The sequence below is a fragment of the Lolium perenne genome, chromosome 5 (genome assembly GCF_019359855.2).
Source record: "Lolium perenne isolate Kyuss_39 chromosome 5, Kyuss_2.0, whole genome shotgun sequence".
NCBI lineage: Eukaryota > Viridiplantae > Streptophyta > Magnoliopsida > Poales > Poaceae > Lolium > Lolium perenne.
In genome coordinates this window covers 56,354,835-56,380,033 of record NC_067248.2, presented here as the reverse complement: position 1 = coordinate 56,380,033, position 25,199 = coordinate 56,354,835, and the positions used below count along the sequence as shown (strand labels likewise).

The following is a 25,199-nucleotide window of genomic DNA, read 5'->3' as shown; positions in this document are numbered from 1 at the left end:
GGCAAGCAGGATGTCATCGACGACGGCATGTACAACTTCCACCAGTACCACGACCCCCCTGGGAGAAGCAAGTACTACTAGATTACAGTCTATGTTTCAGTTTCATCGAATTTCGTTCAAATTCTTGTAATATATAGCAAGTTTGAATGAATTCGACTGTTTTCAATTAAATTTTAAAATCTAAATTTATGTATGGGGGACGTGATTGGGATGCGACGTCCCTCAAACGCGACACGAAGAAAAATCGTCCCCAAAATGTTCGATCTGGCGCGATTTGGGAGACTTTGGGGAACATGGCTGAAGATGCTCTAACTATCCCATTCATCACAGGGAGTAAGGGCGAAACAAAGGATTGTACAGAATAAGACAGCACTGAACACAGCTTTCATCTCGCACCCCGCAGTCAGCCGATCATCACATGGATTCCATTGTCTCCACCGGGTGCTCCATCACATAGGCTTCAGTAGCACAACCAGTATAGGAGGAGAAGGAAGTAGTCTTCCAGGTTGAAATCCGGCCAAAGGAAGTGCAGCTCAAACCGGCATCATCAGCGACGGAAGATTTTCATGTTCTTGATCAAGTTTGCCAAAATTCGGTCGACTAGTTCCCAGTCCTGGTTTTTGAAAGGAATGCTCCAAATACGCAGATAAGACAGGATCATCCCCCACACCTGCTTCATAGAGGTCAAAGTTTTTCGGTTAATAACTAATTGTTCCTGTTATTCCATATGCTCTAGAGAACAGCAGATCAAATCACATAAGTTGCATAAATTTCTTATTGCATAGCCATTTGAGGCCAAGGAAAACAAATCTGTAATCATCACATTACAAACTTCAAAGACATCGGCCCATAGAAATTTAGAAACTAAAGCATCTCCAGTCGCGTCCCCCATACCGTTTTCCAAAGAGATTTGGGGCGTGCCGGACAAAAAAACTTTCCTAGCCGCATCCCCACAAAGTCTCTTTTTGTCCGGCGCGGCCCGATACGGTGTACGGCGCCCTGAGCCCGTCCCCGCTACACAGGGGACGCTCCGGGCACACCGGACACAAGGAAAAGAGAGGCGGGGAGTGGTGGGACCGACGCGTCAGCGGCACAGGAAAAATTCGTCGCCCACTCCCGCTAAATCGCGCCTCTCCCGCCACGCATTTCTGCCCTCCCAACACATTTGACCTCCTATCCCGCCGACTCATTTCTCCTCCCGCCGTCGCTGCTCTGTTCCTCCCGCCGCCGCTACCCTCTCCCCATCCATGGCGCCGCCGACAGCCCCAAAAAGAATGGCCAGGAAAGCGGCCAAGAAGCCGCCGGGCAATGCGACGAATGGGGGAAGGCGCCCTTCGCGAAGCCGCGGAAGGCGCCGGCTCCGAAGAAGAAGCCGAAAGGCTGGACTGATGATCAGTGGCATCAAGACTGTCTGCGCCGGAAGTTATCGACGGCGGAGCGGAAAGGACGGAGGGCGGTGCAGCAGGAGAAGAAGGCGCTGGCGGCGCGCGCACCAGCACGCGCTGGCCGGGTGTATCGCTGACACCAACGCGAGCCCATGGAGTACGACGATGTCGGTGTACGTTCCGAGAGTGCTCTCTCCGTCGACATCAGGGTTCTACAACGATGGCCCCTCCGCCACTCCCGGGTGCATGATGCCAAACTTGTCGCCGCACTACCAGGATACGCTGCCGCATGGAGGCTTCAACCCCAACTCCCTCTTCTACTCGCCGACATACGAGCAAGCGCCCCAGCGCGAGCCAGGACCCGGTCCGGACGGTGCCTCGTTCACTGGCCGCAGGGGCCTACTCGAATTCGATGGCGCCGGTGCTGAGGAGGAGGAGGAGGGGGGAGGACGACGAGGAGGAGGGGAGGGGGTAGAGGATGACGATGACAACGATGACGAGGATGAAGAGGGTGGCGACAAAGAGGAGGACGAGGGTGCCGGTGAGGATGCCGATGATCTCGTGGAGGTTGACGCGGACGGCGTGAGGAAGAAGAAGAAGAAGAAGAAGAAGAAGAAGAAGAAGAAGAAGAAGAAGAAGAAGGCGTCGGACACACGAGGCCCCAAGTGGATGCTTCTGGAGGATCAATGTCTGTGCGAGTCGTGGGCGATCGTGAGCCATGACTCCATCATCGGCGCCAAACAAAAGTACGAGAAGTATTGGGCGAGGATCAAGACCGAGTTCGATGAGCGCAAGCTGATCAACAACGACTACAACAAAGTGACAATGAAGAGGAGAGAAAAGGAAATGTCGACGCGATGGGCCATCATCCAGGCGTCGGTGAACTTGTTCCATGGGTTCCATCACGAGATGGAGACCAGAGGCGAGAGCGGCGTCGACCTCAGCCAAATGGTGCCACTCTTTCTTACATAATATGTAGCGCCTACATTTTGTTCGATGAAATGATTGTGTTTCCTTTGGTTAGTTTGACAAGGCCATGGATTTGTACCAGAAGAACTCGCAGGCATCAATCACGAAATGCCTCATCAAGGTCTCCTCGACCTTGCTCTCGCGCGACAAAAAGACCGACGAAAGGTGTGCGGCGCTGCTCAAGAGGCAAGAGGAGAAGATGGAGCTCAAGAAACGCAGGGACGACATATCCCTGCTGAGAGCGTCGACAGAAGGAATGTTTCCCCGGACGCGAGCGGCGCACAACTTCTTCAAAGGCCAGATCCTCGTTGACGTCGAAGCCAAAAAATGGCGGCGGCCCAGGCAGTGGCAGTGGCAGCAACCCCAACCCCGAAGCAAGAGCCGGCAGACACGTCTACGATAGCATATGCTATTACACCTATGTTGGCCTCTGCCTCGGCATCGGCGATGGAGCAGACGGAGCATGCACACCGGGCAGATCATGATGAGTTCATCGTGATCGATGGACCTACGTCGACTCAGGATGCGTCGGTGTCGCTCAACCCCTTCTTCTAATTTAGCTGGCACCCGGTCTGTAATATGATCACGCGCCCAGTACATGATCGACGCTACTCTGATCGCGACGACTTCGGCGGGAACGATCTCTTTTGAATGCAAACTATTTGAATTTATGACTGGGGACGGTGTTTGGGGACGCGGCTGGGGAGCGACGTCCCCCAAACGTGGCACGAACAAAACTCGTCGCCCAAACGCTCGATCCGGTGCCGTTTGGGGGACGGTTTAGGAGACGCGACTGGAGATGCTCTAAGTAACGAAAGAACCAATGATAACTGATTTTATCTCTTTACATAAAGTACATTCTAAAAGTTTTGGAATTCCTCTTTTACTCGGATTATACCTAGTTAAAACTTTGTTTTGGAAGAACAACCATAGGAAATTTTTAATCATTGGAGCGATCTTGAGATCCCCAACTGCATGTAGATAAATCAGTTGGACCCCTCTAAATTTAACAATGACATAAAGGGATTTGGAAAAGTAAATTCTTTGGACTCAAATTTCTAGATCAACTAATCTTTAGTATCAGTAAAAGAGATAATACTAGCAATCTCTACAATTTCAATCCACTGTTTCCATCATATGGTCAGTGAAGGTTCTTCTGAAGTTGCCTCTTAACCTATCCTAGAGAGAAGGAACAATTTCCGAACGACTTACACACAGAGTTGTTGCCACCAAGAACATTTTTTGGCGCCGTTGCCGGGAATTGCAAGAGGCTACATCATAGTGGTTGCTTCTTGGTGAAACACAAGCCAATTAGCAAGGCAAGTGCTAGAACATTCTCTAGCACCGTGGAATTACAAGAGGGACATCACAACTACATCTCCGTCAAGTTGGAGTGAGTACATCTTGTGGCATCATCAACACCAACTTTCTGTAAACACCTTAGTTTAGGGGGGTGCACCACTGTTAGCTTTTCTTTCTCCTTTAATTTTTCAAAGTAATTTTCTTTGGCTTTTTTTTTATTTTTTTAAACAGAAAAACCCATAAAATGAAAAAAAATTAAAAATACCATAGAAAATGGCCATCTATCCATTATTGGAGAATTATGGATTATACACAGAAAGTCAAAAGAATGAAAACATTTGAATGATTTATTTAAATCTCTAAACCATATTACCAAAGACTTGCTTGCACATTATGAAAGGACTTTTTACTTTTGATGTTGTGAACACTTTGACTCCAATGTAGATCCCATAAAGAACATACAATTGCCTCCTATCATACTTATAGTTATGTACATTTAGGGATAAAAGAAGTAGAGAAATTTGTAATCATTATGGCAGCCTATGAATTAAAAAGTTTCATTGATGATATCTATAAAGCTACTGGTGTGACACATAAACATGATAGTGAGGTCACCCTTGTCCTTGATTTTTGCATAACCAACTTACTTGATAATATCTTTGTTGTTGATTATAACGAGAGGAACACCAAAACCCAAGAAAACACCAGCTTATTAGATAAATAAGAAAATAAAGAAGTCATAGTTCCATCTAAGCTTGGGGAACAGTGGGATCTTCAACCTTCACCACCAACATGTGATGATAACTCTAAAATTGAATATGCTCTAGATGATGGCCTGCTTTTACTTGACAACCCTCCATGCTTAGAAATACGTACTATGTTATGTGAGGATACAAATGATAAACTTGCTGGTTGTGATGATGCTCTGATCCATGAGAGTTCCATATTATTCTTAAAATCACCTCTTTACACAACAGGAGAGAAATATTCCTATGTTCAAAAATACTTGTGTGGTTTGCAACTATCTGATGCCTATCAAAACTCTTATTGCAACCATGATATCATGATTGAAAGTGTTACTAATAATTATTTGTAAGAGGAAAGCATGTTAATGAATTCCTTAATAAACATAATGATCCTCTTTATATGCCACAATTTTCTAAGATTAATTATTACTTGTTCCATACTTTATGGTATGTACTAATGTGCTTTACAGAGTTGAAGATGTTTATTTGTATAATCACACCATCGGACCCTAGAATTTTATTGTCATTTCTAAGAAGCAAGAATGAGGTATCACAAAAATACAAGCTACCACATGATTTCTACACCACTGGAAACAAGAAAGTAAAGCCTAGCTATATGGCTATAAAGAAAGCACTTTACGGGAGGCGACCCGAGTTGTTTTTTGCTTTCGGTTTTTCTTTTGCACTCTTTCTGTTGCAAGGGAGTTTATTTTTGGTTTTATCTCTGGTTTTTCAAATAAAGTACCAAATTTTACCTATTTGGATGTTTGAAAGTTGTGATACAAAAATGGAGCTGCTGATTTCTTCATGCTGCTATTTTGTGTGTGATTTTTCTAATTTTTTTTTGAAAACTCCTAAAATCACATAAAATTCACCAAATATGCAAATTTTCATCCCTATATATGTATAAAAATTGGAAAAAATTCCTTACATGTTTAAGGAGTCGAATTAAATTCGTTTTGCTGCAGTTGAAAATCTGGACAGATTCTGCCCACTTGCGTTTGAGCCATTTCTTTGGGTTTCAAAATAATTTTCCTTGAGTATTTTTATATGCTATGAATGTGTAGGACACAATATGATTGCTGGAATAATATGAATTTTTTCTTTGATATATATTTCATCAACTATCATATTCTTGTACCACTAATGTCACCCTATAGAAAAGAAATGAGAGAAAGTTTTATGTTGAAGTGTTTTGACAGGGAATGGAGGAACACCACACCAGGAGTTATCCAAGAATGGTGAAGACCATAAGCTTGGGGATGCCGAAGGAACCTCACTGGACCTATTAAAACTCTCGGTTTGCAAACCTCTAAACTTTTTTTAGCAACATAAAATGATCACAAAAACTTGGAGGGTCTTTGTCTGCTAGAGTTATATCTAGTTTTGCTTGGAAATAAATGAGACCACCATGATAGATATCTTGCATGCTTAGGAAATAGCTAATGAAACAAACTATCCTATGATTGAAGAATTGATTATAATTATTTGTATAGTATGAAAAGAAAAGGGAATGAAAGCAAAAAAGCTAAAATTCAATGTTATGCTTAGTGTTGCTAGTTTCAAATACTATGATGAACGATAATTTTCTAGTGCGTTATTTAGTACTATGTTTTGCTCATAGACATGGATGTTTAATACTAAGGATCTATGTTGATAAAAAATGACTTGATGATGGTTGTTGACGTCAGCAAATAAGCTTGATGGCAACAACTTTGTGTCTACCAATTCGTTGGGACTCTAAGTGCAGAGTGTTGTAGCAAGCATCTTTTCCCCACAAGGGTGACTCGAGGGTTTATATCGAACTCTCGGGGAATTGTCTTAGAAGTTGAATTCTTCCTTCTCCTCTTCTAGCAACCTGCAAACTTAACTTCTTGCCTTATATCCCCAACTCCATCTTGTGCTTTTCAAGCACAAGGTTTCTTATTACTAATAGGAAATACAAGGATAAAAGTAAAGTAAAATAAAGTAAACACCTTAAGTAAACTAGATGAAAGCAAATAAAGGCTAGTGGTATTTGGGTTTTGAGTGTGTATGTAGAGATAGTATTTTTTTGGTATTTTCGGATTAAATAACAGTAGAAAATGTAAAGCAAGGTAAAAGTGTTGGAAAGGTGTTTCTAGTGATTTAAAATAGACCGGGGTTCATGGGTTCGCTTGTCTACTCTGTTTTAAGTTGTAGTGGACACTAAAAATTCATAAATGGCATAATATTGGTGGAACTTCAATATGTGTTTCATAAGCATTGAAACGGGCATTACGCCCTAACATAGAGATGATGCAACACATCTCTCTTATATTCTTCAAGAAAGGGAAACTACAAGCAATCTTGAATTAAGAATCAACAGAGTATGGCCTTAAGTAATATGACATAATTTTTGAATATCAAATATGCTACCTTCAACAAACAAGGTTATCACAATTTCACATAATAAACATATCACATGTATTCACTTTGTCCCTAGTGAGACAGAAAAAGCAAGGTAAATACCATAGTAGATGCTGAATTTTTTTTGTCACTATTCAATTACAACCACCATGTTACTCCATCTAATACACACTTCTCCCACACATACTCTTGCATACAAGTTGGATCAGAACAAAACTTAAGAATGGGGTACATCTATCAATACATCGTACACATAATATATTCAAATCTCACATATCAATATCATAGAATAAAGATCCACCACAAATGTACATATATGACCATAATCATGTTGGGAAGCTCATATGGTACTACAATCTACGAAGAACAAGAGAGGGATAGATCAAGCTATTGCACAAACCCATAGTCCAGAGATGGACTACTCCCTCTTCATCATGGTATGCTGGTGATGTTGGAGAAGGTGGAAATCCCTCCAGCGGAGTTTCCCCCTCCAATCTTCGCTAGTTCTCGCTCTGTTTCGGTGTTTCTCTCTTTCAGCCGCACTCTCCTCAAGGAAACCTCAGGAAGTCCTTTATATAGGGGTTTTTTAGGTCAAAAGAAGTATGTGGGCAAAAGAATCAAGCGAATCGGATGGTCGAGGAGGGAAAGAGGGGTGGCGGCGACCTCCCTGCTTGGGCGCGCCACCAGGCCTCTTTTGGCCATCCTGACCCATCTCGTGAGGTCTAAGCTCTCTAGATGAAGATTAAAATCCCCAAAATCCTAGCTCAATTTGACTTGGTAAGGTCCCTGAAAGTCAATAATACACAAACAGGTTTTCCTGTCCTGGAGAGTTATAACCCAAATAAAGGGGGTCATTGGTAAATCCCAAAAAATAAATATAGAACATGGAGATAACATCATATATTTTACAAATATGTGGTAATATATGTTAACAAACTACAAAGTTTATGCATCCATTTTCATGCATCAGCACTATGGACACTATGGCATGCTTTTTAGATCTTTTTGCTAGCCAAAAATTCTAAAAACAAGCCAAGACTTGTCTCCAAAAACCTCAAATCAAACACCCACCATACCTACCTATGTGGCACTTACTACTCCAAGTATAATATGTGTTCTATGCCTCCAAATACTTTAATATATCTCTTTTGTGTAGTTTTAAGCTCATGAGAAACTAAGGTGTGGGGTGATACCACTATGGAAAGTTATGCGTATTTGACAAATTATGAGTAGGTTGTTAATTAGGAACCATGTTGGCATGGGGAACACATTCAACATTGCACTTTAAGTTGTTGTCATGTTTAAGCCCTTGGTTATGGGTAACCATCTTGTGTCAAATAAAGGGGTTATCATTCAAAACACTGGAGTATGCATATATGTTAGAGAAAAACATTGGGCCGCTAATGGAAGCCATGCAAAATAATCATGGTGAAAGTTTGCAGCATGGTCATCCTTTATCTCCTTTCATAAGTCAAAAGGAAAAGAAAAAAAATCTTACATTATGATACGTCCAAAATGTATCTACTTTCCCGAACACTTTTGGTGTTGTTTTCCCTCTAATTTGTGTGTTTTGAATACAACTAACACAGACTAACGCTGTTTTCAGCAGAGTTGCTATGGTGCCTCGTTTTTGTGTAGAAATCCAACTTTCAAGAAAATTCCTGGAAAATATCGCAAAGTCCCTATTTTACCCGAAGACTCACGGAGCCAGAAGACGAGACGGGGAAGAGCCATGAGGGGCCCACACCAGGCCTAGGCGCGGGCCAGCCCTGGCCGCGCCTAGGGGTGGTCAGGCCGTCTCAGGCACCCCCTCGACCTCTCCTCCTGGCTATATAAAAGGCCCTGACCTGAAAACAGAGGGGGGTTCAACATTTTTCCAGAAAGAGTTCCGCTGCTCCGCTGCCACCAGAAACCCCAATCCGGGAGCCAGAAACTCCGTTCTGGCACCCTACCGGGACGGGGAATTGGAGGGGATCATCGCCATCATCATCACCAACGCCTCTCCACCAACCATCCATGATTCCCCCATCCATGTGTGAGTAATTCCACCGCTGTAGGCTGTAGGGGATGGTAGGGATTGGATGATATCATTCATGTAATAACTATAAGATTGTTAGGGGCATAGTGGTTAGTATCCGTTGTTAGTTTTTTTGACATTGTTGCAACTTGTTGTGCTTAATGCTTGTCACTTTGGGCCCGAGTGCCATGATCTCAGATCTGATCAACATGTTATTGATTCATGAGGATAATTATTGTTTTTGATCTTACCTGCAAGTTGTATACACATATCGTCGTTCGGAACTCGAGGCCCCAAAGTGACATAAATTGGGATAACCGGAGGGGATGGCTATGATGTGAGGATCACGTGTGTTCACGGAGTGTTAATACTTTTCTCCGGTACTCTATTAAAAGTACCTTAATTACCAGTAGATTCCCTTGAGACCCCGCTGCAAACGGGATAGTAGGACAAAAGATGTCGTGCAAGTTTCTCCTTGAGAGCACGCACGACTAAATAGGAACACACGCCTATGGTTACTTAGTACTTGGATGCTTTTATCATTATTACCTGCAAATGCCCATGTCTTGCTTATTATATGAACTCCATGCAGTGCCCGTTCATCCATCCCTATGCCTACCGTATTTTAATCTTGTTGTCTACTGCAATCATCGCTACTGCTATTTTTATTTCATTAGTGCTATTACTTCAAGCTGCTAATGCTATAAAAATGTTACTATTGATAAACTATTGCGAGCAAGTCTATTTCCAGGTGTAGCTGAATTGACAACTCATTTGTTAAAGCTTATAAATATTCTTTGGCTCCCCTTGTGTCGAATCAATAAATTTGGGTTTTACTTCCCTCGAAGACTGTTGCGATCCCCTATACTTGTGGGTCATCAAGACTATTTTCTGGCGCCTTTGCTGGGGAGTATAGCTTTATTTATAAGCCCACTTGAAGGTGATATTGTTCGCTGCAATTTATTTATTATGGGGAAAGCTCGTGAAGGGAAATTCCCTATATTGCCATCCACTACAATAAGAGGTACAACTCTAAACACCTTTGTTGTTCTTGATTCACCACCTGTGATGAGTAAGCTTCTTATTCCACCACATGCACATGCTACACATACTGCTACTTCTGGTGAATCTGGAAATGCTTCTGATGATTTTGATGATGCTTCTACTGTGCTTGAAAAGAGTGATTCATTAGGCCATTTCCTAGATACTACAATTGCTAGAGCTAAACAAATTGAAAACACTGAAAATACTACTACACATGTTTGTTCACCTGAGCCTAGAGGGGATCCTAGTGATGATCTTGATGAAACTTATATTGAACTTGATGATGACTTCATTGAAGAAAGTCATGCTACTAGAGATGCAAGTGCTATTAAGAGTCTTCTTGTAAGACGAGCTGTTAGATATAAACTGTCTGCTGATGCTAAGTTTGCCACATCTCTTATAATCATTAGAGATAAGGATTATGATTTCTCTCTGGATTTATCTTACATATCCGTTGTTGAGAAAGAACCCTTTTGTGGTACTGAAAATGAAAGTGCTATGAAACATATGAATGAACTCTCTAGTTTGAGCAATTTATTCTCTGATGATATTAAAAAACGCACTTACTTTGTCACTAAAATTTTCCCTTTCTCTTTGAAAGGTGCAGCTAAAATTTGGTATGATAATTTGTCTCCTGGATCTATTGATATTACTATTGGTTTGGTTAATTCTTTCTATTAGAAATATTTCCCTTCTAGTGCTCAACACGCTGCTTTGCAGAATTTTTTTGACTTTGTGCAGGTAGAAAGAGAGAAATTGCCTGAATCTTGGGAAAGATTTTGTTCTTTAATTAGATCACTACCTAGACATCTATTAGCTAAAAATGGACTCCTTGATATATTCTATAGTGGACTAACTATTGAATCTAGGACATACCTGGATAGTTGTGCTGGTTGTGTTTTCAGGAAAAGAACTCCTGCTGAAGCTGAAGAATTATTGGCCAAAATAAGCCAAAATTATGATGATTGGACTACACCTGAGCCGACACCAACACCGAAGAAAAGGGGAATGATTGAATTAAATTATGAAGTGACGAGGGAAGCCAATAAATCCCTTAAGGAGAAGGGTATTAAATCTGAAGATGTGAAGAATCTACCACCTATAGAAGTATTATGTAAGCCAATCCCTCGTGCTTCCATTATTGAGGTACACTCTCTCCAACATTTTGATAATAGAGATATTCCCTACTCCAAACCTCCTGATCAATGCTTAGATGAATTTTATAATTATATTGTTAAGCAAGATAACTTTAATAAGAGAGTGGAAAATCATCTAATGGAAAATTCTAGAGCTATCAATAATTTGCATGATATTGTGGAAAGAACCTCTAATGATGTTAAAATGCTTGTTAAACATTTCCATATGGTTCAAACTCAAACTGATCAGTTCACTAAAGTGCAAAAAGATTTGATAATAAATATTTCTAGGAAAAACATGCTTATGAAATAATCACTAGAAGCGGTGCTTCTACTCAAGATCCTTTATATCCTGAGGGACATCCAAAGAGAATTGAAAAAGATTCTCAACAAGCTAATGATTCTTGGACTAAGTCTAAGAAAAAGAAGAAACATAAAATTGTTGTAGAATCCTCTGAACCTGCTAAAGATCCTAATAGTATATCTATCTCTGATGCTGAAACAGAAAGTGGTAATGATAAAAATGATTCTTCCGATAAAGAAGAAATTGAAGAGGAGCCTGAAAAGCATACTAAGAATACAAAGTACACTAAGGAAGATTTCATTGCTAATAAACATGGTAATGAGAGAGAACCTTGGGTGCAAAAACCAATGCCTTTTCCTGATAGGAAACACAAATCAAAGGAGGAAGAACACCATAACAAGTTCTTTTAATGGATGAAACCTTTATTTTTGCAAATTCCTTTGACTGATGCTATTAAATTGCCTCCTTATTCAAAGTATATGAAAGATATTGTCTCTAATAAAAGGAAGATTCCAAATGAGGAAAACGCCACTATGGTCGCTAATTATTCTTTTAATGGCAAGGTTCCAAAGAAGCTTGGACATCCAGGTATACCCACTATTCCATGCTCCATAAAAAATAATTAGGTTAAAACTGCTTTGTGTGACTTGGGAGCAGGAGTTAGTGTTATGCTTTTTTCTCTCTAGAAGAGACTTGATCTAGATAAATTAATACCAACTGGTATATCCCTGCAAATGGCTGATAAGTCTACTACTATTCATGTTGGTATATGTGAAGATGTTCCTGTTCAACTGGCTCATAATTGTATGATATTAACTGAATTTATTATGCTGGAAATTCTTGAAGATGATAATATGTCTATTATTCTTGGGATACCTTTTTGTTAACATTGTAGGGGCTGTTATTGATTGCAACCAAGGGAAAGTAACTTTTAATGTTGATGACAAAGAGCACAAAATTTATTTTCCCAAGAAGATTGATAGGAAATATGGTCTAAATTCAATTATTAACATTGAGACCATCTAGATTGGGAAATTACATTTGCACATGCCAATGCCAAAGAAAGATAATGATATTGTCATGATTGGGACTATGCCTATCAAGATTGAGGTAACATAATCATTTAGTGAAATGCAAAGTTTTTTTTCATATAAAATTGTTTTGGTAACAAGACTTGATCAACCTTGTTAACAAAGTTATTTTGAATGGATGAAACTATGTTTTCACCTATGTACAACTGATTAATTTCATATTATAATGTTTTAGAGCTTCTGTAGGTCTGGTTTTGAGTTTATTTTTCCATCATTCCATAATTGTTTTCCTCTGTTAGAATCATTATTCAAATTCTAGAAATTTCCTAAAAATAAAGTTTCTCGAAAAATTCCAAAAAACTTTTACAAAAGTTTGCGCATGAAAAGGGGCAGAGAGGCACCTGGGGCAACCCAGGGGGGCCCACCAGGCCACCACACCATGTGGAGGCGCGGGCACACCCTGGCTGCGCCAAGGCCTGGTGTGGGCCCCCTAGCCCTCCACTTACTCCTCCACATGCCATTCTACTCTCTCTCCCGAAAAAACACATCAACATTTCTCAAACTCGTGTTCTTTCTGTTCTTTGCTCGCGATTTTTGATCTCCTTGCTCAGCCCATCTTTCATGCTGAAATTTGGAGCATTTGCTCTCCGGTATGTGACTCCTCCGATTGTCCAAGTAGAATTTTGTTTAGTGGGGTATTTCTTGAGTATTTTTCTGTTGTAGGTGACATGTTAACTGAGCTTTCATGCTTGTATTATGCTTAGATAAGTTTACTTGATGCATATTTAGTCCTCTTGCAAGTCTCCATAGTGCTCTCCTTCATTACTTTGTCTCAAAATAAATTTTATGTGGTTTGTTAAAAAAAATCAGAGATGGAAGCAAACATACACCAACTCATTCAGCATGAATTGGAGGTGAATGAAGTCATAATGGTCCACCGTGAGGAAGGCGTTTTCCCTTCTCATTATCCATGCTCAGAGTTCATGAGGGCTGCAGGGATTCTGCAGGATTTCCAGACTTTAATATCTAATGCAGGATTGGAACGTTTTGTTGATGGTGAAACTTACCAATATGCAAAACTAACTATGTCTATGGTGCAGGATTTTAGATACAGTTGGAATTTTCCTAACCCCATGGTTCACTATAAAATTACTGTCAATTTTCCCTTTGATGATTTTTGTACAGCCATTAGAGTGTCACAATGGGGATCATGCGAAAGGATGAAAGAGCGACATAAACTATTGATGGACATCTTTAAAGTAATCTGCCAAGGGAGAAGCTTCTCATATGAGAGTGGGAAGGATGGTACCTCATGGAGCATGAGCTTGACACATACATAGAGGAGCACTGCCAGCACGTAGAGGATGATGGAGGGGAGGCCGAAGATAATTTTGTCCTGCCCTCTAACACTGCAGGGTTCCCATATCAGCAACCTGATTATGATATGGGCCTTCTACTTCTTCTTCCTCACGAGAGCCTGGGTACGATCACGTTAGGGATGACCCACCAGCCTGGAGCTTCTACCCACGCTGGGATTGATCTCCACTTAGGCCAAAAGCCTAAGCTTGGGGGAGGTATACCGACATATCACTCATCGATACATCACATTCCGTCGGAACTTTGTATATCCATGTTTCGAATTCTTTTGTTATTGTTCTTGTTTAGTTTATTTCTGTAATTTATCTTTTATTGAATCTTTGAAGTTTTTTCCACTGTAATAACCTCTCCTTATCCTTTTTTTTTCATTTTTATACCAAGGATTAGCCTCTAATAAGAAGGAGGTAAGAATTGGGGAAGTTGCTGTCCCAAAACAGATTCTGTGTTGTCAACAAAAAAATTCGTATTCCCAACCAGAACGTCATATTGAGCTGCCAATTTTTGAGCATATGCCCCAGATTGTTATCTAAATTTCATTAGTGTTGCACTTTTCGATTTGAGCAACAAAATATTTTCGAAAAAATCGATCTTTACCTGCTGTTCTGTGTTGGCAGATTTCTGCCACTATTTGCATTTGTATATCTATGTTAGTTTTCTTTCTGTTGTTGTTCTTGTTTTGTTTCTACTTTCCAAAACAAAAAAAAGACAAAAAAATATTTATGTTGTTTCTCTTCATTTGCTTCTTTAGTTTCTAAGTTTTAGTTTGTTTTATTTTCTAGTTATGGTTTGCTATTAAAAAATTCAAAAAGATTTTGCTTTGTGTGTTAATTGATTCAAAATCGAAAACCTAAAAATATTTATGGTTCTTCTTTGTTTTTGTAAAGTTTGCTGCAGGATTCAACAGTCTTCCGTGACTGCATTGGAGGTTGGTTATCATTTCATATTATTCAAGCCACACAAGTGAAGGCAATAATGACGATTTATGACAATTCGAGATGTGTTGAGAGGCTGGTATGAACTCTATTTGTTTTGGTTTTTGTACATATACTCATTTGTGTGGACATGCTTAGTTTGTTTGTGTAAGGTGTATGCTACTTAATGATGCTTAGTAGTTTTTGCTCTCTCATGACTAGTTCCAATTTACTAATAGTAGATAACATGTCATATAGATGTTTGTTTGCATTGAATCGACTTGGCACATGGTCATGCATGCATAAGACTAAAGAAAAGTCATTTAAGCCTTGATGATTTATTTTGACTCGGAGTTCTCGTATTACTTTTATGCTTCCGTTAATTTTGTTCTGCCGCAAGCATGATTATGCAGTTACTGCTTTCTTGATTGTCGCTTCCCAGTCTATTGCTAGCCTTGACTTGTGCTGAGTATGAGCTCTACTCGTGCATCCAAATCCCAAAAACCAAAGTTTGCCAATTGTGTCCATCATACATACCTATATGTTGTATTTCACCGCCACTCCAAAGTGAATTGCGTGTGTGCTACCTTTAACCTTCAAAGTTATTACGTGTTTTGTGTTTTCTTTTAGCTCATGAGGAAGTGTTGAATGCTTTATCATCTTTTTCATGCTTTGACTAGCATGCACAATGTGCCAGTCCTTAATTTTGCAAAAAAGAGGAGGCGCGGGTGCCCATCCCACTAAATATAAATTGAACCAATAATCTAAATCTCCTAACACTATGTACTTGAGAAATCATGAACTTAGCTTGTTTAAACAAACGAGAAGAGGGATTTATTGTTCTCTCTATGGGAGCCACTCTTGAAGTGCCGTGCCCAAGAGAACCAGGTTTCTGGATCCTTTAAGTGTGGTCCACAATAGCATCATCCCAGCAAGCATCATCGAAGGAGGCCAAACGATTGAACCTTTGCGCTCCACCAATATTTTTGGCCTGCGAAGGGTGCGCGTGCCATGACGTATGCGTTCCCAGAAAAGGAGTTGTCTCTCATGAAGCTTGCATGTGAAGTGTGCTATCGGCTGCCAGCTAGTAGGAAGCGGGGTACCATGTTAGGGCATCTAAGGGTCTCACCCCACCAACAGACCACCCCCATGTTGATACATGGTCTGGGTGGCGTGGGAACTGTGAATGGCACTACAAGAACTTGGAGTTTCAATGACGGAATGATACTGACAGTTTGGAGATCAGTAAGGGAATGTCATTTATTGTGACAGTTATGCGTTTTCGCATCACAGATTGAGTTTTGGGCCGATCGGGCTCGAGAAATTGTGACAAGCGGGCTCTAAACGTCAACAATTATCCACTAAGTTCCGTTGCCGCCCATGGGCTGCCCGAACTGCGGACTCGGGGGGGAGGGGACGCGTCAGAAGATCTGGGCTTCAGGCTGCTCAACATATATGAACCATGTCGTGGATATGTTAATAGGTGTACCACGATAGGCCCTTAATTCTGGTAAGCCCGAGTGGCCCAAAGATGGTGGTGAGGCATATGGCCCGACGGGGGGGGTAGTTGCCGGAAAGCAAAGAAGGAATGATTCAGTCCGGGGACAAGCTGGCTGCATCTTCCCACTCGTGATTCGGCATCGCTCTGCCTCTTGAGGGCATCTTCTTTCGAGCAACAACTAGATGGTGGTGGCAAGTGGTGGAGTGGTGTGCATCTACCGCGCCGACATTGGCGAGTCGTGACGGCGTGGCGCAGCGGGTCCTCGGTGACAAATGTGGCGAGATGGACTCGCATAGGGGGGGGGGAGGCACTGACTGGCACCATAGCGGCGTCGATAGCATGCATGTCAAGGGCTATGCGGATATCTGCTCTAGAATGGACTAGTTGTTGATGGTGGTGACAACTTCTGAAGCGAGTGCATGAGGTGCTCATCGAGGATCTGGTAGACTGGATGTGTGCTCCTTTTTTGACCATAGTGTGACTCGGTGAAACCTCCGGTAATTAGCTGGTGCGATATTGTTTGCGTTTTTAGGGCATAAGACTCTCACACCATGCCCACTATTGGGTTTGTAGTTGTTGAGTGGTGGCTTTTTAAATTTGTGACGTATGCTCTTAGTAGATCGAATAAAATTTGAATACAGAAGAAAAAAAAGCTTCACACTACAGGCAGCAACACAAGTGGTTGTTTGTGAAAATCTCCTGCAGCCCTTGTATGACTGACAGGTCGGTGTAACAAAAATCCATACGTATCGTGTCTATCCGTTAGTGTAGTATTCCTGAAATCCGCTGCAACCAAACCAGTACGAGACGTAACTCAAAATCGTGGAGTGCCTTAAGAGTTTCAGCGCGCGCACTTCAGAGTTTCCGCGCGCGCACTTCAGAGTTTCAGCGCGTACGACCTCTCGACGACGAGGGACAGGGACAGAAACGCGGTGAGGGCGACCACCAGCGCGGCGGCCACCGCGGCGAGCATCCCCTGCAGCGTGGCGCCGGGACTCAGGAAGAAGACCGCCGCCGTCGCGGCCGCCTGCCACATCTTCCCCAGCGCGAACGCCGCCTCCTTGTCCTTGAAGAGGAGCCCGATCAGCGCGCTCAGCTGCGTGTTCAGAATGCCGTCTCCCACGCCCCACAAGGCGCCGACGAGCAGCGGAGCTTCTGACCCGAGCACACCACCAACGGGACTGCAGACGAACACAAACATACGCTTATGATCATCAGATCCATGAAAAATTAAAGCTAGAAATTAATCGTGGAAACAATAATAGCTGACAGTCTGACGTGATACCAAACCTGTAGAAAAAAAGTAGCCAGAAGAGCACGCCGGCCTGGAGGACGGCACCGGCCGACACGATGAGCGTCGACGAGTAGAGCCCGGTGGTCAGACGGCCGGCCACCAGCGAGCTCTGAAATTCAGTGCGAAGAAATCAATCTCTCGAAGTTAGGTGAAGCTTCACGAGAGTGTTTTGGTGATCGATGGGGTTGGTGCTAGTACTACCACTTTGTGGCGTTTTCACTTACGATGACACCAGACGTGCCGTACAAAGCCATCGCGCCTCCCACACCGGCGACGCCCAGGACGGGTGTCACGATACTCTTCGTGAAGACGGCCCTGCTTACAAGTCATTGTTCAGTGCTGATGCTGATAGTGATAAGACTGTTCAGAATGAAAGGCTAATTTAGCACTGATCGAGTGATGTGATCTGCTCACCACACGAATGCCTTTTGTAGGCCGTAGTACGCGAGGAGGGGAGCGAGGAGGAGCATCCTACGGTCCGCGAGCGGCGCGACCGCGGATTTCGACATGTCCCATAGAAGGGATTTCTCTGGGAGCTCATGGTCTCCTCCCTCCACTCCTATGCTCTCATCTCTTCTGGAGAGCAGAAACATCAGCACGATGCCAACCACCATACAGCCCAGGAAGACAGTAAACAGCAGGTTCTTCTCCTCGGCACCTCCCCCATCCTAGACAATTTAGTGCACATTGATAACATCAGCTCGATCAAACTAAGATAATCGAAATTGTATATATGTCAGAAGTTAATAATCTGATTTTAGGTGCTAACCTTGTCATTTCTCAGCACGACGAGCGAGATTAGATTTCCGATGACCTGCAAAATACTGAATGTTAGCACACTATATATTTGGACCAAAATTTCAGCAACTCCTCTGTAGGTGTGGTATTGCCTTATTGGTGCGCTCTGCTTATACATACCTGAGTGCTTGCGAACATTCCCCAGAATTCACCGTTAAATCGTCCCAAAACTTGGCCATCGTTGAGCTTGTTCTCTGTTGCGTGGCTGAAGGCAGCAGAGGTAAGATATGTGCCCTGAAAACAGGTAGAGATGTCCAATGACCGTTATGGGGGATTTTGACTCGCCTTCGCAGGAGAACTCCAGGCTTGCAGTTGTCGATGAGAGCATTTGGTATACAATGTGAAGTTGTGTTCTACTTTTTTTTTGTTTTTTACTCTACTTTTTTTTGCGAATGAAAGTTGTGTTCTACTTGTGTGCCCATGTCTTTTATTTCTTCTGTGTCTTAAGCGCGATGGTATATTGACAGGAATACATAATTAGATAATTTGAAACTAGTGTATCCAATTTAGAGCATCTTTAGTGGCGACCAAATTGAGGCCCTAAAGCAATTTTTGTGTCATGAGGCCCAACAATTTTTTTTATTGAGCAATCTTTTAGATCATAAAAAATGGAGCAAACCAGTTGGGCCATTGAATTTTGGATCGACGATGGATGACAACTCATAGGCTAGACCATTGCCACGCCGCAACTTCTAAATGCATTTACTCTGCAATCTGCTCTAGATTGGATACCAAAAATGAGAGGTCGGCTCCTTGAAAGAGAAAGGCCCCAAATTTCCTCCTGCCCTCTAGTCTAGGGCTCCAACCCCCAACTCCTATAGATAATTGGACGAGGCGGGAGAAAAAAATCTTGGACACGCCCCTCCCCTATTATATCCGGTTGGCTTCGCGGCACCGAACCGCTGCCTCCGATGTGAACCACCATGGTTTAATTCAAGGGCTTTGCGACAACTTCCCATTCACCTCACAGTGAAACCTCTCATCCTAGTTCCACGCTCCTTATTGCGGCTGGAGCTCCACTTAGCTGATCGGGGCTCCCACATTGCCGGTAAGAACTTCTACCCGGCCTCTGGTCCCCTCGTTCCATCCTTCGACAACACCGCCTCTCGTCCTCATTCCCGATGACGCAGCTGACGTCCGAACGAGTAGAAGGATATGAGCCACAATCATGGGGCCCCACATGTCATAAGAAAATGGGGGATGCTAATCTAGGGGTATTGGTGAACTTTGTCAAAGTTTATTGGGTTTCTGAGGACATGGACAACCCTTATTTCGCTTTAGGGGCTACGATGTTGATGCTCTTAGAGCATAGTAACCGAAAAAGTGTCCGAAACCGAAAAAGTCCGGCGACAATACGGGTTCAGGCCAAAAGTGGGCCAGAACAGAGCCCGAACTCGCGGCCTGGCCCATAAAATGAGTTCGGGGATCCGAGAAACTCGGCAGCCATCCCGTATTAAAACAGGCCGCGGAGGGGAGTTCGGTTTCCAAACCCTACTCCCATCCGCCGCTTCCACTCTCTCCGCCGCCGCTAGCTTCCGCTCCTGCGAGCAATCCAGCTCGCAGCAGCCCCATTCGCCCCAGCTCCGCAACGCGATGACCTCCCGTGGTGGCTCAGCAGGGCGCGGCGCGGGATTGGGTGGTGGGGACTCACCGCCGCCCCCCCTGTTCCGCACGGACGCGGAACGCCGGACGTTTAACCAGTCGCAGGGCACGCGCAAGCGCAGCAACCGCCGGTGGACGAACCGGGGGCTCACGCCCCCAGGGAAGCTCGTGAAGTACGGCAACGGCGGCGAGGGCTCGTCGTCAGGCGGCTCGAGTCGCCCACTACGGTCACCCGTCTACAAGAGCTCCCGTGCGTCCGATGAGGAGGAGCTCGTCCCCGCACGGGAGCCCACGTTCTCCGCGGGAGATTACGTGCACGACTCCGATGAGGAGGACACCGCAGTCGCGCAGGTGGCTGCGATCTCCGCGGCGGAGGCCCGCGCGCGCTTCTGCCGGGAGGAGGCGGCCGCCGTCCGCCAAGTTCGTGAGTACGAGGCGGCTCGATGAGAGGAGTGCGTCCGCCGCACCAAACTCGAGTCGAGCTTGATGACGAGGAGTGAAGCTCTTCACCCGCGTCGACGCCGTCGTCCGCCTCGACGTTCCGCCACCACCGGCACCGCCGCGCGCAGAGGCCAATTTGGCCGCATTTTGCTTCAAATTAGTTAGCGCGGTTAGGTGTAGTAAGTAATTTAGGTTTGCTAATCGGATTATGTAACTTATGATGCTCAATCAGAGCATCAAATGCCATCTATATATATGATCATCGACAAATTTCCCTGCGATATTTCAAATGCATTATTTCAGTTCGTGTTTTACGTACGGGTTCTGTTCTGCGCCAGCTGCAAAATCTTCGTTCCCCACGTTATCGGTAGACTGAATTCACGTTTTTCGGTTCCGACTTTTTTAGTTAGTATTAGAGATGCTCTTATAAGTTATAACCTTCACATTTTATCTCTTTGTTCCAGTCCGCATGTTGGATAGACTAGGCACATGAACTTAGATGACACATCACCCTTGTCATATGGACCATCTTTTTCTTCATCGTCCTAATTTTCGTGTTCTCTCTCATCGTGTATGATATGTCGGTGATCATCTAAGTACATGAGCCGGTGTGTGCATCTTGTAACGTAGAGACCCGTTGTAAACTGTTTTATGATGTTTCGAGACAACAAAAATTTCTTTTATCCAAGAAAGTTATTTTCAACCTAGCTGTGTGGATACGTGGACAGCTATGCCAGTCTTATCTAGCCACTTCCCTGACCAATTAGGAAACAGAAAAGAATTTGGGAAGGAAGAAGAGATAAGGAGATCGAGAATGACCCGTGTCACCTGACTGCCCAAGTAGAGTGCCATCGGTCCCATAGGCTAGTCCAAGGTTTTTCTTTTATAGACTAATTTGTGTCAAAATTCTTCGATTGGATTCTCTTGTTGTTTAGTTATTCACTGTTAGAGGAGGTCAGATAACAAAAATCATGGTGGCAACTGGCAAGTGAAGTATAATTTGCAATGCACATTTAGAGGGAAATGATCATAAATTTACTGCGGTCAATTTACCTGGCCAACCCACATGATGGAGGAAGCGAAACCCAGGTAGATGGAAGCAGGAACCATGGTGTACCACGTTGGGTGTAGGTTGGCGAGGATGAAGAGCGCGTAGCCGCTGGTTCCGAGCAGGAGTGCGCCCCTGGACCCGAGCCCCCTCACCACCGCCGCCGCAGTGGCCGCGAACACCGTGAAGGAGACGTACACGATCCCCATCGACACGGCGCCCAGGTTGCCGTCCTGCAGGATCATGGAGCACCGCAATAGAGGAAGATGTCAGGTTGGGCAGAAAGATTGATAACCTTGTAGTGTAGCGTAGGTATGCACGAACGTACTTACATCGTTGAGTGTGCTCTGGAGGTTCTGCGTGGGGAGGTAGGCGGAGAAGACGAAGAGGAAGGCCGCCGACAAGATGTGCACGTCGCCGGCATGGCTCCGGCTCCGGGTTGGAGAGGCCGCCGCCAGGAGTGGCACGGCGGCGGCCGCCTGCTCCTCGTCGTCTCGGAAGGAGCTCGTTATTTCCGGCCGAATTGCTAGAGACATGCTGTGTAATAATTCTGATAAAATGCACACTTGGTATATTGTGATAGATGCAAGTGTAAAATTCTCGCTCCTAGCTGACTAAGCTAGGGACTCTGCTTATATAGTTATTATATATATATATAGAGAGAGGCAAAGAAAAATGCTCTCTTTCCACTAGTAGTAGTATTGAAGTACGAGATAAGGTAGCATGCATGCATCAGGTAGGGCAGCTAACAGGTCAAAATCACATGCTCCAGATGAGATCCACGACCCTGCCTCATCTTAGCAAGGTGGAGGACAACTTAATTATAAGATGGGATCGCCAAATCATCAAGTTAGACATTTCTATATTACATTTCTGAACCACTATGTCATGTCATGTGTGTATGTAACTACTCCGTATGTATGATTGGTTGGTTGTTGGCTTCATGCATATCCGTGTGACCACGCATGAATGCAGAAACAATAATACTCCAGAGAGGCGCGTACTGATTGATATCTGCAATGATGATAATAGTTAATATCCAGCACGCGGCTACCCGAGTTCGCTAACCTCTGAGGTCTGAGCTGAGTATGTTCGGCGTGGAATGCTTCTATATTCTTCTTTCCTTGGACTCGCCCAGGCCGCGAGATCCGCGACCTATCACGTGTGTGCGGTGGTTGAAGGCTTCAAGCAGCCATCTGTTCCATTTCCTTGCACGTCGTTTCTTGCTCAGCACCGCGTCCTCGTCCTGCATGATTAAACTAGCCAAGTCAGGTCGATCGAGTCATGTCCGAATTGGATCTTTCGAGTAGAACCTAACAATTCCTCCGTCCGTAGAAGGATGTTAAAAATTTATTAAATTTCTCACATCCGAATTTAGACAAATTCGATATTTTTTTATAAACAGAGGTAGTAGCAAAATTGAGGAAAAATTTGGAGCACGGCCATCCTTGGGACCGAAAAAGACCCCCGCGTCGCCCCCCGCACCGGGCGACTCGGGCGGAACCCTAGCGCCGCCGCCACCGCCTCCCCCTCCTCCGATCTTCCTCCTCCCTGCCGCCGCAGGCGCGCGCGTGCGGGCAAAGCTCGTGAAGCTCTCGGCGGCGGCAGGTCTCCCTCTCGCGTCGCGCGCGCGGAGGTGGCGCCGGATCTGCGGCGGGGACATCGGCCGGCGGCGGGGCTGGTCGGTGGCCAGCGTGGTGGGATCCAGGGTGGGATCCGGGGCGGCTGTTTCTTCGGCGCATCGCGCCAGCTGCCTTGGCAAGGGCTGCGGTGGCCGGGTGAGGCTTCGGCGATGCGGCCGGCGGCGGGGGTGACTCCGAAGGCTGCGGACCTAGCTTCTTCGTTGACGTGGTCGTGCCTTGTCAACACCCGCATTTTTAAGTCCAGATGCCTATTATGTCATAAATCGCAATCCCAGGAATATTGTTGTTGCGAGACATAACAGTTGATATCATAAGTCATCATTCAATACAAACCATAATCGTCTTACAAAAGTAGATCACATGATCCAATATTACAACAATAGTTGATCTATTGATCAACGAACAACACAAATAGCGGAAGCGTAATAAAAGTGGACTATCTAATCCACATGCCAACGCTTGACGTTAGAAAAACTCCTAGTTGGTGTAGACGTCCTGCTGGCTGTCGTCTTCGTACTGCTGCTCCTCTTCATAGTCTGGCCATTTGAATAGCCAAGGACACAGTCATGAGTACTTTTAAAGTACTCGCAAACTAATACTAATGTAAGTACTTATCAATTTTATTCAAGGGATGCTAAGCTCTAGGTTTATTTGCATAAAGCCAGTTTTAGCTCATAAGCATTTAGTAAATGACTCTTTAGTTGCTAACTAACTCAAGTGGGAACATTAGTGTCATTCCCACAACTCAGTTGTGATTCAATTCAATTCACCATTTCAATTCACCAGTCCCTTTTAAGAAACATCCGACAACGAAACAGTATGGCCTATCCAATCGTCCGTAACCGTGGACACGGCTATTCGAATAGATTTACACTCTGCTGAGGTTGCACACTTGTGCCACAACATTTGATTACATCCGTCAGGGGTAACCCTGAATAATCGTAACTCAGTACGCGGATCATCAACCATAACCTTTCACTTACATACCCTAGTATAGGCACCTCTCCCCATGAGCTTGGCCTCCCAGTGAAGACAAACCGTCAGCCTGGGAACTACACAGGGCTTGGGCTGGACATTTCCTCATTTCACGTCAGTTCACATCATTTCACTTTCAACGGAGGCAGCCTCAGCATAACCCCTATGACGCTTGTTTAGAGGGAACCCATACTAAGACACATAAACTTCCAGTTAAACCCTACCCATAATCAGGTATTGTGGGGGTACTAAAGAATTGGAATGGTATCGCATACGACCACACCATCAGTTTTTATCAAAATCATCATGTCCTTCAAGTCATATTCACCTTCAAAACCTTTCAAAGTCCTTTCATTTCACATGTTCCCATCTAGAGTAGTCAATTTTAGTTGTTAGCACTAGTAACTAGTCATGAGGGGTGCTTACTAGCTTGTAATGCTTTTAGGCTAAGTTTGATACTCTTGTAGTACTCTATACTTAGACCAAAGTTAACTATAAAAGTAAGCTTGAATAATCAAAGTAAAAGCTTGTAAGAATAAAACTTGGGATTTGATCATGAAGCATAAGAAAAGGTAAGTGTGCCTTGCTCTGGTAGAGCTTTGCACTTTGCAAGAATATTAGCTTGCATTGGTTGGTGTACTGATCAAAGTAGTCTTCCTCTCCCTGTGTGTAGACCTCTTCCTCCTCTTGGTACTCCTCGGTACTAGCGTCTAAAATTGAATACGATGTACACAATCACCAAACAAAGCTTAAGAGCTAGACTAAGCACACACATGAATCGCACAAGCTATTCTAGCATCACAACATTGCTCTCATGTTGGTTGACTTTGTTTTATTCTTAAGAAAAATAATTTCCTCTCATTACAAATATTGATTAGTGTTTCTATTTAATTTTTGGAGAAATAATTTTCTCTCATTGAATCTTGTTAATATTTAATTTCCCCAACTAATAATGTATAAACTCATGTTGACCAAGGTCAACCATTAATAATCATCATTTGAGAAATTTATTTAAATGAGGTAGAGTACCTCATGCAACTTTAATACTACCTTACTCATGATTTAACATCACCAGATAATTCAATATGAGATTATATAGACCATGGTCACTACCTCATATTAAGTTACCTAGGACCAGATTTAAATGAGAGCAAGCCTCTCATATGATTTATAAATAGTTTTGGACAATATCACTTGACTAGAATTAGCCATAGAGCCCTTTATTTAAACTAGGCCATGATCACACAGAGTAACCATGTCATATTTTTGCAGAAACATGTAGAGTAT

At 43.6% G+C, this 25,199-nt stretch overlaps 1 protein-coding gene across 1 annotated transcript; it reads right to left on the bottom strand.

Moving 5' to 3' along the window:
• Nucleotides 1-16,727: 16,727 nt before the first annotated feature.
• LOC127299222 (UNC93-like protein 3) lies at nucleotides 16,728-21,891 on the bottom strand. The gene is made up of 8 exons (XM_051329152.2): nucleotides 21,627-21,891; nucleotides 21,300-21,527; nucleotides 18,324-18,437; nucleotides 18,175-18,219; nucleotides 17,820-18,073; nucleotides 17,630-17,720; nucleotides 17,402-17,514; nucleotides 16,728-17,292 (listed from the first exon to the last, which is right to left on the bottom strand). Exons 1-8 carry the CDS (start codon nucleotides 21,828-21,830, stop codon nucleotides 16,989-16,991), a joined length of 1,353 nt encoding a protein of 450 aa, XP_051185112.1. The 5' UTR covers nucleotides 21,831-21,891; the 3' UTR covers nucleotides 16,728-16,988.
• Between the last annotated feature and the right edge of the window lie 3,308 nt (nucleotides 21,892-25,199).